The following is a 19,061-nucleotide window of genomic DNA, read 5'->3' on the forward strand; positions in this document are numbered from 1 at the left end:
TGCAAGACTTGCAGGAAGAGAGTCAATGATATTCTGGAAGTTAAAGACAAGGATGTAGAGCCATGCTCTCCAGTTTTGTGCCCAGCTGCACTAGGTTTCGTAATTGAGGATCCATGGTGCAAATAACCTGACTGAGATGGTCCCTCAAATTATTGATTTGAGTTTAGTGGCCACGGAAGAATGGTAAATTCATCCTGGTACACTTCGAACCATGTACACATGCTATGAATTGCATGACATATTGCTTTGTCCTATTGGTAGATGTCATTGTGCCGAGGAAAAACAAGCTGCATGTAGAGGCGGTCATTGTCCCCAAGGACAGGTGTGTACTTGTGTTGAGCCATTGTGCCTTCCAGAATGACGAAATCATCGAGGGAATATCACAAAAGTCATGATTCATCTGAAAAGGTCACCTGTCACCACTCAGTGGATGTCCAGTTGCAGCATTGGTCTGGAAATTGCAGCCTTCATCACTGATGAACAGCAGTCAGCAAGAGTACATGAACAAGAAGCGTGCTCCAGAGTCCCATACACAGCCATGTTTAGTAAACGGTCATTGAGGAGACACTGTTGGTAGCTCTTTGGTTCATCTGGCTGGTCAGTAGCTCAACAGTTGCATGTCTGTTCGCCCATACACGTCTCCGTAACCGTAGTTCACCCCTCTCATCTATGGCCTGTGCTGCACCACTGTTGCCTCAGAACAGCTTTGGATGGTTCTATTTTGCCAAACATGTTAGAACCACAGTAGCATGCAAACAGTTTGCAAACTTACCTGTTCTTGAAATTCTTCCACCCTTGGTCCAGAAACCAATGATCACGCACTTTTGGATGCCAGGTAAATCACTCAGTTACCACATTATGACAGTGGCTACACTGTTTCACGTGTCCCCAAACCTGCTTTATATACCCTCCACTGCCACTGCTGCCACCTGCTGTCTGTGAGTGGTTATTTCATGTTGATGTCGAATACAGGCGGTGGTCGCATTAATTTGACTGAAGTGTGTATGTTATCAACACTGCATTTGATTAAATTTTGGAAGATACGAAACTTGTTGGTTTCATGATAGGAATTTTTCTGATAACGAATATGCAGTATAACTTTCTTCTGAGCAGCAACTTTCCTTCTCTTGTATTGTTCCTTCTGAGTCGGTTGTTTGAAAACACAGTGAAGCAGTTCAAGACAGAGATGTAGTTTTTTTTTAAAATATATGTTTATTTTTTATTTTCTATATATTTTCTACTGACTCATTTCTCACCACAAATTTCCTTCCTTGTGTTATACTAATTGATAATGTTCTTACAAATGTTTCATGACTGTTCTCTGGGTAAATGAAAGGTAATTGCTATTTAATTTTTACAGGCACCGTATGAAAACCCGCCACATATCTATGCATTAGCTGATGAGATGTACAGAAACATGTTAATAGATAATGAAAATCAGTGCGTAATAATCAGGTATTTAATTTCCCATCTTTATCCTCTTCTTGTAATTCATTTTGCACCAGTAATTTCCAATACTAAATTACTAATATTCTTGATTAGGATAACTGAGTTTACAACATAGAAAACTGTAATATTTATTTTAGATTTGTTGCACATGAGGAAAGGAGTTTGAAGTTTATGCAGAATTTGCTTTGACCATATTATTTGAACTGCAGCTAATATAGTTGGTAGAATATACTTTACTAAGAAGAGAGCTCCTCATAACACACTGACGGGGAAAAAATCCCAACACAAAAAATAATTAATGTAGAGTAATGAAGTTTCTGGAATACATTTGTCTAGGTAAAATAGTTAAGTGGTTTAACATTTCAGGAATGTAAACACAATAAAAGCCATTGAGAATCTGAAATGATGGTACATTGATAACTAGTGTAACTGTCAGAATATTGAATGCAAGCATGCAAAAGGTGTCAATTTGTGGTATAGAGTTCTGTGTCTGTTGAACTTGGTTGGTCAACACAGGGGCAGTTAATGCCGGTTGTGGATGACACCTGAGTTGTCATCTGAAGGTGTCCCATATGTGCTAGATTGTAGACAAGTGTGGCAATAGAGCAGCCCAAGGCAACATGTCAGCACACTATAAAGCATGTTGGGTTACAACAGTGGTATATGATTGAACATTATCCTGTTAAAAAACACCACCTGGAATGCTGTTCATGAATGGCAGCATAACAAGTTGAGTCACTTGACTGATATACAGATTTGCATTTAGGATGTGAGGGTTAACCACGAGAGTGCTCCTGTTGTCATAACTCCAGGTGTAGGTCCAGTGGGTCTAGCACACAGACAGATTGTATGTAGGTCCTCTACTGGCCTCTTCCTAACCAACACATGGCCATCACTGGCACAGAGGCAGTCATCAGAAAACACAAAAGACCTCTTGTTGGCCCTCCAGTGAGCTCTCGTTTGACATCGTTGTAATCTCAAACGGCAGTGGTCTGGGGTCTTGGAATGCACACTACAGGGTGTCTGTTTTAGAGCTATCCTTGAGGTGCCTGTTTCAGAGCTGTCCTTGAGGATCTGTTTCCTTAATGTAAATGATTTACAACAGTTTGTTGTGTCACTTGGTGCCAACTGCTGCTCTGATTGGTGCTACAGACACAGTACAACGCACCACAGCTTGGAACATGGTAGTCTTTCCTTCTGGTAGTGCCATATGGCTGCCCAGAGCCCAATCTTCTTGTGACCTTACATTCTCATGGCCACCACTGCAAGCAATCATGTACAGTGGCTACATTCCTGCCAAGTACACTACTGCCCATTAAAATTGCTACACCATGAAGATGATGTGCTACAGACGCGAAATTTAACCGACAGGAACAAGATGCTATGATATACAAATGGTTAGCTTTTCAGAGCATTCACACAAGGTTGGCACTGGTGGCGACACCTAAAACGTGCTGACATGAGGAAAGTTTCCAACCGATTTCTCTTACACAAACAGCAATTGACCAGCGTTGCCTACTGAAACGTTGTTGTGATGCCTCGTGTAAGGACGAGGAATGCGTACCATCACGTTTCCGACTTTGATAAATATCAGATTGTAGCCTATTGCAATTTCGGTTTATAGTATTGCGACATTGCTACTCTCCTTGGTCGAGATCCAATGACTGTTAGCAGAATATGGAACCGGTGGGTTCAGGAGGGTAATACGGAACGCCGTGCTGGATCCCGACGGCCTCGTATCACTAGCAGTCGAGATGATAGGCGTCTTATCCGTATGGCTGTAACGGATCATCCAGCCACATCTCGATTCCTGACTCAACAGATGGGGACGTTTGCAAGACAGCAACCATCTGCGCAAACATTTCGATGGCGTTTGCAGCAACGTGGACTATCAGCTCGGAGACCATGACTGCGGTTACCCAGGCAGGAGTGCCTGCGATGGTGCACTCAACGACGAACCTGGGTGCACAAATGGCAAAACGTCTTTTTTTTTCAGATGAATCCAGGTTCTGTTTACAGCATCATGATGGTCGCATCCGTGTTTGGCGACATCGCGGTGAACGCACATTGGAAGCATGTATTCATCATCGCCATACTCGCATATCACCTGGCGTGATGGTATGGGGTGCCATTGGTGACAGGTCTCGGTCACCTCTTGTTCACATTGACGGCACTTTGAACAGTGGACGTTACATTTCAGATGTGTTACGACCTGTGGCTCTACCCTTCATTCGATCCCTGCAAAACACTACATTTCAGCTGGATAATGCACGACCGCATGTTGCAGGTCCTGTACGGGCCTTTCTGGGTACACAAAATGTTCTACTGCTGCCATGGCCAGCACATTCTCCAGATATCTCACCAATTCAAAACATCTGGTCAATGGTGGCCGAGCAACTGGCTCGTCACAATACGCCAGTCACTTCACTTGATGAACTGTGGTATTGTGTTGAAGCTGCATGGGCAGCTGTACCTGTATACGCCATACAAGCTCTGTTTGACTCAATGCCCAGGTGTATCAAGGCCGTTATTACGGTAAGAGGTGGTTGTTCTGGGTACTGATTTCTCAGTATCTATGCACCCAAATAGTGTGAAAATGTAATCACATGTCAGTTCTAGTATAATATATTTGTCCAATGGATACCCGTTTATCATCTGCATTTCATGGTGTAGCAATTTTAGTGGCCAGTAGTGTATTTGTGCAATATCACGGATTAAACATACAGCTTCTGATAGCCCTATTACATGACGACATTCAAACTCGGTTAGATGTTGGTAATCATGTCTTTGTCGCCTTAAAGGCTTTCTTGACTAATATCAACTCATCACATCCAGTCTCTAAGGTAACTTACACTCACAACGGTTAGTGTGTATTAGAAGAAAACCTGACTTGCATCCTCATAGTGATGCTACTAGTGCCACTCTTATGTGAGTAGTGCAAAATTTGAATAGAAATTATTTTTAAGATGTAGAAATGTCCCTACCAACCTTTTTTTATGTCAGGATTGTTTTCAACTCAACTTTCAGTATCTTACAGAACTGGGCTATCGTACAGGGGTTGTCTGCAGTTGTATTGTCAGTTCTTTTTCAGTGGGTTAGGCGTGGGAGGGGGAAGCAGGATGTTACAATGGTTCTCTTGTAGGTATTTTGTTTTTGTAACTAGCTGATTAATGAAATCATATAGAGGCTAGCTCTATATATCCTCCACAAACAGCTGTCTTCGGGCATCTTTGTTTCTTCGTCTCTTAAAAGTAGTTGCACAATGAAAACCACTGTAAAAATGGCTATCACCCTATTTTCTCCTCTTCTTGATGTTTTACTAGATATAACTTTGCTCCTATTTTTGCAAACAGATTCATGAGAGCACCCACCAGACTATAGAGTTTGTGACACACAGATATCTGAAGGCACTTTTTAATGGTATGAGTTTTTCACAAAGTCAAGAGGCCTGTAGGTGCTTAACAACTGATTTAACTTCTTATGTTAGAAGGCGATGAAATGAATGTTTCATGAGATTCTTCGTAGCATCTGACGCTATACTTAAGGTATTAGGTAGATAATTTTAATGTGTTTTCTGGGTAGTTAGTTCTCACATATTTTGAGTGATCAATCAGTCAGTCTGCTGATGAATTATTTTAAGTATTGTGTTATTATTGTACATGTCATTTAACAATAGATTATACAGACTGACTGTAGACTAAGTCTTGTATATTGTGTACTTCTGTTTGAAAAAGTGAGTGAAAGCAAGTTGGAATGGAGCAGAGTGAGTTACATTTCTAGTATAATGAAACTTTTAACATTTTGAACCCTTTCATGTCATTATTTTAGTAAGGATGCTGGTGACCTTGGTGCGGACCAAACTACTACTACTACTACTACTACTACTACTACTACTACAAACAGCTCAAAATTCACGTTTCTTCAGGCTTTCCAAACAGACTAGTTACAGAAATGGTTCTCAGGCAAAATGTTGGATATCACTGTGAAATCCCCAAAATATTTCATCAGCGCCACCTGACTAATATCATAAGTTGCGATGGACACACTGCAGAGTTACAGATGGTGTGTCCTATTTATAGCAGTCTAAACAGGAAATTTGCAGGTGTGAAGTCACCAAATTTGGTGGCCAGAATTGAAAATTTCCTGATAGAAAATGGGAAGGACAGCCATGCCACCTGTGGATGATGAACCAAGGACTTGTGTGTATTTGCAGTGACTGTCGTTCCTGTAACCTGCCATCGGCTGTCCCAGATGTTTGCAGCTCCAGAAATCTTTTGAACAGATACAGGATTCCAACATAGCACACCATAATGTCCACTGCTGACAATATTAAAGTCACAGTAGCCACTGAGGGAAACTATTGGTCATGCAAGAGAAGATGCGTCAGTGGTGATGTAAATATACAGATGAAAATGGCGAGACTGTTGACTCATCAGGATGGATGTGTACTTCAGCATGTGGCTTCCAGAAGAGGGTACTGTGGTGACCAGTGGCAGCACACAATAGAAACAACAGCATTTGTGTACACACCAAAGTCCTTGGTTCATCACCCAACAGATGATGTAACTGTCCTCCCTGCTACTGATAGGAGATCTTTGATATTGGCCACCAGATATAGGACATTTGCATCTGTGTGTTTCCTATTTAGACTGGCATAAATAAGAGACATCTGTCATAGCTCAGTTTGTTGCAACTGAAGATGTCAGTCAGTTGTGTCATTGAAATATTGAGGGGATTTCATGACATCTGACATCATGCACGAGAACCATTTCTGCAACTCCACATTCATTGGTGTGCTGTCCCAAGGTATTTCTATGCCCATCACAAACACACTGATAAAGAATTATTTTCTTACCTTCTTATTTTTGTAGAGTCCAAGTTTCTGCTTCATAGTTTGTAGTATTCCACTTGCAACTTTTGATGAATTACTTCTGTGATGGGTGATATACAACCTTAACTTTTAACAGACTTTTCTTTATATTAAAAATCTTTCTTTTCATGTGTTGTAGATCATATTTATGTTTTACAGTGTACAGTATAGCTGATAATGTTATTTAAATAATGAAAGTCCTTCACCCTTTTGAGATCATTTCTTCATTAAGTCTGCTGATGGTACCTTCCTCGCCATTCTTGTAGATTTCTTTACCATGTTCTTAGTGTTACTGATTTTCATATTGCATTTCATCATATAGCCTGCTCATAATTCCTTAACACTTCAAAGTCCACTTTCAGATTTGAGAAGGCCTTACATACAGTGTTGCAGTTGATGTGATAAAATGAAGGTCAGAAAAACTTTCTCAAACTTCTGTTTACATTGTAAAAGCACACTTATGTTTGTGGAAATTGTGACATCAAGAAAGAATAGTGTGAAAGAATCCAAACTTGAAGGATGTTTAAAGCAGAGGACCATCAGTAAGTGATAGAAATTTGCAAAAAGGATGGTGTACTGTGAAGCCCAGAAGCAATCTCCCACGTAGCAAGAAGGCTCAGTCTGATGCCAAGCACATTCATTGCAAAGTTGCCAAATAAATAAGAAATGTGACTGCAAGTGTTTAATGCAACAGAAGTTGGTGTTAGTGCCGAGCTTGGAAATGTTTGTACAAAATGCAAGATTGGTAATGCGACTTTTAAAGGCTATACAGGTGTGAGCAAGTGATGTCAGTGGTCTTCACCATAGTCAGTCGACAGAGCAGACTGTTATAAAAAAAAGTCAGGAGGTGGCAAGGAACAGAGTTACTGGTTGGTTTTCCCCCACAGTAATGAGTAGACAACAGTTGGCATAAGGTTTTGGCTGCCTTGTGGTCATACAAGGCATGCATTCAGTAATCATCTGCTAAAAACACAGTCATGGAAACTATTTGCACTACATTCGCTCTACATAGTCCAAAAGACAGTGATATAAGCCACTTAATTGTACAATAAAAACTGTAAAAGTTAGTCTTTCTAATCTGACAGACAATAACCAGTAAGTTATTAAAGATCAATAGCAGCTAAACACATGAAGCTACAGAGTCATGCATTTTCTTAAATTGAAAATATCAATAAAAGTTATCAGACAATGGAAGATCCTTGATAGAATGTAACAATATTACGAAAAGGATAGTTGCTACTCACTGTATAGCAGAGATGCCGAGTTGCCGATAGGCACAACAAAAAGACTGTCAGAAAGGGAGCTTCCATCAAACAAGCCCTTTCTCAAAAATAGACAAAAAACACACACACACACACACACACACACACACACACACACACGGTGTGTGTGTGTGTGTGTGTGTGTGTGTGTGTGTGTGTGTGTGTGTGTGTGTGTGTGTGCACCTGAGATAGTACAATTTGGCTATGTAAGCTGGAGTAACATGATAGTGGACTTTGTAGACAATAAAACCTGTGTAAAGCAACCGGTATGACTTACCATGTCCCTATTCAGACCCCGTGGCACCATTATGTTGTAATGTAGTATAATTTAGTTTGGTAAAACTGAGATTCTGTTATACATTCATCTAATTAATTGATGACTGGTACAAAATGATACAAAAGGTAGTCAAGTGAATGGTTCCGCCAGATACCTTAGTGAAAGAAGACATTAGAATGTAGCATGTAATGCAGACCAATATTAGTAAGACTGATGTGTATTCGCATTTTATTAAAATGAGTTAGTTTTACTGTATTAATGAATACAGCATATATACATCTTAAATATATGTCTAATATAATTTGAATGCTGGGGATTATTAAGAAGCTTTGTACAACCTAGGAGTGACAGTAGACTAAGGCTGACACCCAACGGATTGGTGCAGTCGCTCGTATACAGTCATGGGCAGCGGAACTGTCACACTTTGTTTTAAAGATGTAGATTCAGAGTTTGAGTTTTAGTATGTGACACTACTATAGTGACAGAATATTTTTGCCATGAAATTTATATATTGATCAGGGATCAGCTGATGCACGTTTGAGTGCATTGTTACACTATTGCTCCGAATGATATGAATTCTACTTTTAATCTAGTTATGTGTTTACTTTACATTCTGAAGCTTCAGTAATTTTCATCAAGTTGGAGCTAGTGAACTAGTGAATGTCAGACTGTACTCAGTACTAGAACATACTGTTGTGGAGAAGCTTATGTTTTGTGAAAGTCTGTCATTCATCAGTGTTAATATTTGGTGAAATAAACTGTTTACGATGAATTGTTTTTATCACATTACGCTGATTTCCTTAAATAATATTGAACTTCTGTATGAACTAGCAGCAAAACATCATGACAGGGTACCATGTGTGGTTACAACAGCTGGACAGTAAGCCACTAAGTCAATGCTCCCCTCCCCCCTCCCTTCCCTCTCTCCCCTTCCCTCAACCACAAAATAATGAAGCCAAATGACATTTTATCAGGGCCTTGAATTCACAAATGTCTGTCTGTCTTGTCAGTATAGAGGATACTGGCAAATGAATTTGTCATATTCTGCTGGATCGACTGGTGCCACACATGTCATTGTGTATCAGCTGTTGTCAAGGAACCACACACACCATGCTACAGTGGACAAATGAACACAGGTATCCACATACAAGGTGCCAAAATGTAGCATCCTCTCATTAGTCTCACTTCATATTGAGCTACAGTGGTGGCTGGATACATGTATTATGCTACATTGGTGACAACAGCGATCTTTGTCAACATTTTAAAGTGCCTAATGTGATGGTTTGGATGTCCATGGTTGCAGCATGCTACTGCTGCATATTGAGAACAGTAATTTCTACATTGAGGAGGCTTCAGAGTCCAAGGTGCTACTCTGTCTTCTACCAACTGCACGTACCATATTTCAGTGGGGCAATGCTTAACGTCATAACATGAGAAATTTTTGAACCTTCTTGGAAGAACAATGGATAACATGGCAGGCTCAGTTGTGAATGGGGATTATAATGTGCTTGGTGCATAATACAGTGGTCCTCCTTGTGGTGGTCAGACACAGTTGACTGGAACCTTGATACTCTGGTGTTTGTTTAACCTGTCAGAAAAAAATGCAGTTCTTATTGTTTATATACTGGTGACAGTGTGTACATGTATGAAATTACATTGATGTCTGACCACGCCTTCTGAAGCTTCACTTTTTTGCCAGGCAGTGTATATAGAGTCTCTCGCCTAGTTCGGCCACCTCAGATATCTCTGGAACAACAATAGATATTCAAAAATGGTTTTCACCAGCATAAACATATGGAAAGGGCTTAGGAAACCAAATACAATGTGAAATTTTAGAACGTAAACAAATATTATTGTATAGTATTTTTAAATGGACAGCCCCTTATTATTTCATATGCAATCAGTCGCATGAAAAATCACAAAAATAATGGCATTGGTTGCATTGCAATATGTCAATTACTTCCTGAGCAATTGAGAAGTGAAGTTAACGCTTGAAATAAATGAAACGCACATCCTGAGACTCAAGTGTGCATCTCACGCTGCCTGCGTCAGAGGCTCACACAATGGGAAGGTATGCACAATCCACAAAAATAAACAAGTAACATGTCCAATGCAAAGTTACGTTTTTCAAATTGTAAATGTATGTTTATTCTAGCAAAATGACAACTAGAGCTACAGTTAGAGATAATATACTTGAATTCACTTTACTCGAACACATTTGCTAGTGCCCTGTAACCCACAGAAACTGTACGGTTATGCATTACATCCAGCATAGAAAAAACACCCACATCTTGACCAATGAAACTGTGTCATGTCAACATATGTTCGAAGTGCCCTCCGTTTGCATCAGCACACTTTGGAGATGGGTATTGAGAGAGTGTTGCACAGATTGTAGAGTTTCTACAGATATTGCCACACACGCCACAGTAATACAATGTTGCATATCCTCTACTGTCATTGGGTGTCCTTGATTCTCTCTCTCTCTCTCTCTCTCTCTCTCTCTCTCTCTCTGTGCCCCAAAGAAAGAAGTGTAATGGCATCAAGTCGGGGGGTGGGGGACTGTGCTGGCCATCGCACAGTACCTCCCTGCCCCATCCACCTATTAGGAAATGTTGCATCTAGAATGTCTCTGGCAACTTTTGCATTGTGTGTGGGACATCCATCATCTTGGAACCACATTGATAGACAAGTTTCCAATCCTCAATGAAGAGCACTAGTGTGTGTTGAAGAAATATGCATATCACTGTCCATTCAATGTTCCCGGTAAAAATAGGTACCTTCAATACAGTTAGCAATGATACCGCACCAAATATTGACACTCCACTGTCGTTGATGAGCAATGTGGCGAATCCAGTGTTGTTTTTGCACGGACCAGTAGTGCATGTTCTGCAGATTCACATTACCATGATTTGTAAATGAAGCTTCATCTGTAAACAACATATTGCTTAGGAATACTGGATTACCTTGCAACTGCTGAAGTGCAAAACGACAGAATGCAATGCGGGAATCAAAGTCATTCCCATACAGTTCTTGGTGCAGTGCGAGACGGAACGGATGAAACTGATGCTGATGCAATATTCTGCGCACACTACTGTGGCTTATTTCTACCCCTTGTGCAGTTTCTCGTACACCCACCTGAGGATTGTGCACTACAGCAGCCAGAACAGCAATTTCGATTCCATTGCTGGTTCAAGTAAGGTACAGCTCAAGAATGTGCTAAACTGTCCCCCTTTAGGAGTGCCATCAATGAAATAGGGGCCAATGATGTGTTATATAATACCACGCTATACATTAACACTCTACTGATGTAGTATGTCAGTCACATCGTGATTACTGGCAGCGTGAGGTGCAGAATTGAATCTCAGGACGTGCACTAGCTGTGCACTTCATTTATTTCAAGCATCAACTTTGCTTCGCAATTTCTCGGGATGTAGTTGATGTATTGCGAAGCAATCAACGCTATTATTTTTGTGATTTTTCATACTATTGATTGCATGTATTCTGAGACTGGAGAATATGAATTTGTGCCTTCTTGATAGGACGCATCACTGTAGTTTTCATACATACTTAGTGGTATGACTTACATACTTTAAGAATGCCACCGGGTTTACCACGTATGTTTGTTTATATTTCCTATTTAACTAACATTCATGCCTGTTTCAAGCCTTTAAGAAAGATGAGTTTTATAGTTGTTGTTATTTGCCTGAACTGATGATTAATATCTGGATTCAATATCAGCAAATTCAGAAATATTAACTTTGTGATGTTATCTGATGGGTTTCTGATTGGTCAGACATATGCAGATTTTGCATTATGAAGTTCAGATAAGCTTGATTTCCCCAGTGTGAAGATCTTTTCCTCCATTTTATAAGAATAATGACAATACTAAACAAATGCTTCCATTGTTTACTTTCCTTATTATGCGACATAACAACTATAGTGTGTAAATCTACATGCATGCTCTGCAAACTGTGTGAAGTTCAAAGCAGAAGGTACTTGGTATGGTACCTATGTTGTGATTTCTTCCCATTCCAACCCCATATGGAGTACATGATGAGTGACTGCCTAAATGCATTTGTGAGCACTGTATTCCTGTCTTCACATTCCCTATAGGTGCGTCACATAGAGAGCTAATGAATATCTGTAGGCTCTTCACTTAATACCAGTTCATGAAATGTTGTGAGTAGGCTTTTGTGGGATAACTGGCATCTATCATAGAGAGTTTACCAAGTCAAGTTCAAAACGCTGCTCAGAATGACATCAGATAGATGGCGTTTCACTCGTCTTAACATAAATGGGGTTGGCTACAAATGACAGATAAATCGCAATATGATAGCTATGGTTTGAGCTGCACATTACACCATCAGTACTGTTCAATGTGCAAGATTGCACAAGTTCAGCAGTCAACAGTTGCGACATTGTTATTTAGGTAAACTCATCCACCACAGCACAGCAAGGTTGTACCACATGGGAAAAATCAGTTTTAAGTGTCCTGAGGCCAAAAACTGCATTAGAAGCAAAATGCCATCTGTGTTTGTCTTGAAGCCAAAAACCATACAAAATAAGAAGTGACATTGATTTGTGATTTTGATGAGACTGGTGCAAGATATGTTCATTTTGCTGTCCACTGTTTCCTGCCACAAGTTGAAATTGAGAAACAGCACATTCCACGACAGACTGAAGTGTCTCAGGGGTCACATTCAGAATGTGTTGTGCAATGCGTGTGTTCAATTCAGCCACATTCGTAATCGGAGCAGTAAACATGTCTTTCAAATTACACCCTATATAGAAGTCACATGCCTTAAGAGGGGGTCATCTGGATGACCAGGCTGTAGAGAAATGACAGCTGATAATTCTAGCATTTCTGAAATGCCTCTGCAGCAGCCATTGGCCATTGTCCACTACCATGCGAGCAAGAAATTCCAAAGTGATCATTTGTCTTGCTGGCGGTTCAGCAGGGAGCAACTCCTGAACATGGGTGATTTTATGTGGATAGGAATGCAGGATGTTTTGTAACATTTTATGCACCATGATCACAGGCATGTACTATATTCAGGTAATTCCCTGTGCACTGCATGCCTACACTTCACTACTTGACCCCACCTGCAGTGCTGTGTCCACATCTTTGACAGATGCTGAATCAACTGATTTCCTCTCTGTCCCACATCGCTCTTCAAAAGAATGTGTCTTTTCGAATTTTGTAATCATTTTCTTCAGATCCTTAGCAGATATTGGACCAATGCCTTTCTCTCTGTGTCTCTCTCTTTCTTGTACATTTGAGTGTCTTAGACTTCTGCAGGGCTGCTGGTGCACAGTCACCAATTTGGAAAAGAACTTTACCAGCAGCACATAATCCTCAAACGCAAACTGAGCAACAGGCATATGTATACATCTGTTGGTTTTTCCTGTGACATATCCCCCTGCATCAGTAATATGCTGTACAAATTTGACTTTATTCCGAGTGGTGGTTCTCTTTCTACGGTGTTTTGAAATTGGAACTTTAAATATGGATACCTTGTATATATGTTCAGTTTCACCTGTTAGTTCTAGTTGAGCAGCATTCTAAGATGGGACGAACAAGTGATTTGTATCCAGTTTCCTCTGTAGACAGACTCAATTCCCCAGTATCCTGCCAATGAACCACAGTCTGCCACCTTCCTTACCTCTAACTGAGCATATGTGAACATTCCCCTTCATATTCCAACAAATTATTGCACCCAAAGATTTGTATGAGTTGACTGATTCTAATTGTGATTCATTGATATTGTACTCACTCAGTACCACAGCTTTCATTTTGTGAACTGCACAGTTTTGCATTTTCATATGTTTAAATCAGCTACCAATCTGTGCACTGCTATGGAATCTTATGAAGATGTGATCAGATATTTCAGCAGGTTTGGTCACACAGTACTTTATTATAGATAACTGCATTATCTTCAAAAGTCTGAGGTCGTTGTGTTGTTAATATTGTCTACCACATCGTTAATGTAAAACATGAACAGAAATGGATGTAACACAGTTGTCTGTGGCATGCCTGAAGTTACTTCTGTTTCTGCTTCTGTTGATTACCCTCCATCAAAATAACATGCTGTCTTTTCTTCCAAGACATTCTCATTCCAGTCATAAATTGTTCGTACCCCATATGGCCATACTTTCATTATTATTCAAAGATAGCATAATCAAGAAATCAATGTGCAGAGTTCATAAAACCAATTTGCTATTAAAAATAATGCTATGCAGCATTACCGAATTACTGCAAGTTAATATTACTATTTGCACCCGTCCTCATTGTCATCTGAATACAACGAAGATTCAATCTTTACTTTTTTGAAATGTCAGGGGTCTGGTTGGACTTTTGTTTAATCTATCATTGGGGAGGGAGAGTAATGTCCCACCTCTTTTTAATATTTTGATTATCTTCTCTTTGCATAACAATCCAATTCTATATAAACAAAGTATGACAGTAACATTGCTGTATCACTGTACCAGAATCCATCTCATCATTAATCTCTTCACCATTTTCTACATTTTGTTTGATACCTAATCACATAAATCTCTAGTTACAACACAATATCTACTGGTTAATTTGCCTTGGTCTTTGCCACACCCATTTGTTACTTGTGCCCTTTCACTTTTCTTTAAGTGGTGCCCTTACAATAGACATTCCGTGCACTTTATACTGCATCTTATCCCTTGGGTAAGGTTGAGAGAAATACTAGTATGCATTGACAAAGAACTTCAATCCTAGGAAAGGATAAAATTTAAGAACATAGAGCAGATACTTGTTTATAATCTCTTTGTATTTTGAAGTTTGCTCTTACATTCATGTTATTTAATCAATAACATACTAACCTGTCTGTAATGCTACAAATATTTTTCATGTGTTAAGTGTCCATTGTTGTTTTGGTGAGATTTCTGTATGCACCATTCATATTGTTTCATTTTTATCCATTTACATTGACTGTACTGCATCTGAAGACAATTTTAAGGAATTTCACTGATCCTATAATGTTGCTGACGTATTAGTAGTAGTAGTAGTAGTAGTAGTAGTAGTTGTTGTTGTTTTGGTTGTTGTTTTGATGGTGATATCCTTTCACTTGCGTGCTTCAAATTTTTGAAACTTGTACATCATAGAGAAATTCACTTTTTAAATTATTCACAAAAAAGATTTGAGTTTTGGAAAGTCTTATTAACATTACTTATTAGTTCACTCCACAAACCTTGCAGTTCAGTTTATTCAACCAGAGCTCCTAAAGTCACACTCAGATTGTTATTCATTGCCAATGCACCACAACAAAATGTCAGTGTTCAAATAGTACTCTGGACATATGTGCTTCATTATTGGGCACTGTTAGCAGCCCATTTGACTATTGCCAGTGGCATCAGGCTAAAATGCATTTGGTCTGTGTTTGCAGCCTGCTTCCTATTGTTTGAACTTAACCAGTGTCCTGCTGATGGGTTAACACTGTAGCACTACATAAAAAAATGTCAAATAACAAGTAGTCCTAGTGAGGCTTTAGTTTCAGCACTCTTTCTGTTGCAGTAAAATGCAGCTTTTTGTGTTTGACACACATGGCAGAATTTCCAGGATTTCTGTAATATTATTTTCAGCTGCAAGCAGAGTTACATGCAAAGTAGGTAGTTTTTTTGTATATGAGCAATGATTGTGTGTGTGGACATGCATGCATGCATTCATGGGTGGGTGCATGCTGTGCATTCACTTTTTGGGAAACAGTACTTTTCATCAAAATGTCACAGTAATATCACTTAGTTAAGGATCAGATCTGAATAAGTGAAAAATATATGTTACGTGGTTAAACTTTCTGACACTTTATGTCAAAAAAATTGTTAAGGTGTTACTGGCTATAGTAAATGATTAATTTTTACTCTGTAGTCACAGTAGACTTCATGCCAGAAAGCCAACTTTGTAATTTTTTTCCACATATGTTTATTTCCTTTACATCACACTTGAGTGGGATAATTACTTATTTGATGTGTGATTTTGTGTTGTTGCAAAAAAGAAATGTCACTTAAGGAAAAGTAGTAATATTATGACCACAACGCATTATTTGTGGAAATGTGTATGTAAGTAACTTTCAATTTCTTGTTCAAGTGGAGAATCTGGTGCTGGGAAGACCGTTGCTGCCAAGTACATTATGTCCTACATTGCCCGTGTATCAGGTGGTGGCCAGCGTGTGCAGCACATAAAAGATGTCATTCTTGAATCAAATCCCCTCCTTGAAGCCTTTGGCAATGCTAAAACTGTCCGCAATAACAACTCTAGCAGATTTGTAAGTATGAAAAACTGAACTTGGTGTTAGACTGTATAATAAATCTGACATGCGTTTTTGAAAAAGGTAACAATGTTGACTGTGAAATGTCAGATATGATATATATTGAACTAATTGCTTCAAAGTAAGCGAGGATAAAAGTTGAAAATTTTTGAGAGACTCAAAAACCATAATATCGAACCAGAACTTCATCTTTGTATAGAGTAAATACTAAAAATTTCATTGGTGGTACACTATTGGTTGATAGCATTTGACAGGAAAGATCGAGGCAGATGTGCGAAATTCCATACATTTCTGAATATACCAGCAGAAATTGCAGAGGACTCTCACAATTAACAAAAGCAAGTAAAATATATGCAACAGTTCTGAAGGGAAAATTACCAAAAATATTGGAACAGTAGCTTGGAGAACAATGCAGATTTAGGAAGGTATGTTAGTGTTTAGATACCATATTTATAGCTGAATAATTAATAGAGAAAATAAGGGAAGTTAACTGACCTCTTATCTCTAGGCAAACTTTAGATCTTGAAAAGTCGTAAGATGTAACCAAAATGTGTGCTGTGGCAAATAATAGACAAGTAACAAGATCCAAATAATTTAGTCAATCCATTAAAAAACTTACAACAATTTACACAAATAAAAGGTAATTCATCTGTCTTGGCAATGGCATTACTAAGTATCTATAGCCAGACAACTTTTCAGGTGTAGTGGTAATACATTGTACGTACAAACCTTTCTCTTCAACTATTATGTGTATTAGTGAAAACAGTATCAAAATCCCTGCAATAGTGCCAGAGTTTAGCCTTCACAAACAGACATAAAAACACAGTGGGGAACTTCAATTTAGTAATATGTATAGACATGGAAATCGTGAAACTTACTCAGGGACTTGAACAAGGATATGGTTTATCACCACTATTAGTTTAACCTATAGGTGGAAAGAAACAAACCAGCCTGTTGTAAAAATTGAAAATAATAAACTTCTGTGAACTTCGTACCATTTACAGCAGTAATAATATCCCTAATATCATGCTTTTTTTCTATGAGTAAGTAATGGAACCTGTTAATTTATGTTTTGCTGGTAAAACGTATTCTTTGAAGCTTGAAATTGTCTTGTTGATGACAACAATCATTTTACAGTGTGCAAATTATTTACTAAATAAAAACTTAAATGGAAATTACCTCTGTGTTTGAGGACTTACAGAAGCTGATAAATGACAGCAGATCCCACTACTAGATCATAATGGGAGATTTTAATGCAAAAGTACAAAAACAGTTGACACCAGAAATAACATAAGCTATATAGTAGTAGAATTTGTTAAACAACAATTTGTTCACGTTCAGCTCATTTTTCTAGAAGAAAAATCTTCAACACATTCTTAGGGGAGATAACAAACAAAAAATATGTTTGGCAAAGAATAAATAATAAACCTTTAGTCTCTCCCACTCCCATCTAATTACCCCTTCGCTGTTTTCCTTGAACTCGTCACCTTCAACTTAGCTTCACCCTCCATTCCTAGGTCCGTTGCCAGTAACACAAACTGCTGGATGGAAGAAAGAACAGCTACACACAAGGTTCAGACAGACCGACCCTGCAGGCAAAGGCCCCACCAATGTTGTGATGAACCACAGCAGTTACATGACAGAAGGTATCTGCCAGATGTCTGATTCTTCCACTTAAAAGCCCTGCTGCAGGGATCCCACCCCAGAAGTCCAGCATAACTTCCAATATTTATTCAAATCAGTAGGCCCACCTCAGAATCTCTCTTACAGATCCAACTACCTCATCACACCAACCATCCTCGTATGTGCTTCCCAAAATCCATAAACCAAATGATCTTGGGTGCCCCATAGTATCCGTTTACTGTACCTGCATTGTAATCTCTTTCCCATACAGTGTGGCAACCCATGGGCAGTGCCTCTACAGTGAAGAGGAATCCTGTGTCCAGTATGTCCTGAAGGTGTTATTAAGATCTTCACAGATAGTCAATTCAGCCCCCCCTCCCCCCCAAACCTAGTCTACAAACAGATTTCCTATGCCATACCTACTTGTATTCCAAATCACCTAACTACTTCCAGGAACAATTAACTATATAGCCTGCACCAGAGCTTTGACTACTTTGTGTCCTATCACTTCCAGAGTGATAGTCCTCTCTGCACCCAATGTAAAAAAGTATCCTAGTCTGTTCTTATGCTACACCTACTCCCACCACCTTGCAATATGAGTCAGACCTATTTGGGAAACTCAGGTACAGGACCTGCACCCACCTAAGACATTGGATTAAAGTTCCATTATGGACATGATATCCTAGGATAGGCAGGGTCACCTGTGAAAGTAGTCATATCATATACCAGGTCTGCTGTAACTTCTGCAAGCATTTTATGGGGGCATAATCATCAACCAGCTGTCAGTGTGAATGAATGGCTAGAGGCAAACTGGCCAAGAGTCGGATTGACTGGGCAGTGATGGAAGACACTGCTGATTACAACAAGATGGATTTCAGTGAGTGCTTCTGATCCTGTACAGTCTGAATTCCTTTCCCTAACACCAGTTTCTGTGAGTTATATAGACGGAGATCATCATTGCAGTACATCCTGTGATCCCATAATCCTCACACCAGTCTCAACTAGTCTCTGCCCCACAACCAACTCCATCCATACTCCAGGACCCAAATTCAGTCATTCTGCACTCTCACTCTCCCTTCCACAATTTCCCTCTTCCTCTGGTCTATATCCCCCTCACAATGCATTCCTCCGTGTCAGTTGCACTGTGCACAACTTCCCCTGCCTGTGACCAGAAGTAGCTCATTGGTGCTACATTCGTGTTTCATGCATTTTCTGCTACTCCCTCTCCAGTCAAGCTCCAATGGCAGCACAATATAGTCTGCTGGAAAAATGTAGCCATGTCGTGT

General features: G+C 39.4%; 1 protein-coding gene across 1 annotated transcript in view; it reads left to right on the plus strand.

Moving 5' to 3' along the window:
- Window positions 1–19,061, plus strand: part of LOC126271956 (unconventional myosin-Ie-like) — a 379,140-nt gene that overhangs the window by 24,949 nt on the left and 335,130 nt on the right. Inside the window, exons 4-5 of the mRNA XM_049974395.1 lie at window positions 1,361–1,455; window positions 15,972–16,149. Coding sequence (XP_049830352.1) covers window positions 1,361–1,455; window positions 15,972–16,149 — 273 coding nt within the window. The remainder of the gene's footprint in view (window positions 1–1,360; window positions 1,456–15,971; window positions 16,150–19,061) is intronic.

This window comes from Schistocerca gregaria, chromosome 5, assembly GCF_023897955.1.
Source record: "Schistocerca gregaria isolate iqSchGreg1 chromosome 5, iqSchGreg1.2, whole genome shotgun sequence".
Lineage (NCBI taxonomy): Eukaryota > Metazoa > Arthropoda > Insecta > Orthoptera > Acrididae > Schistocerca > Schistocerca gregaria.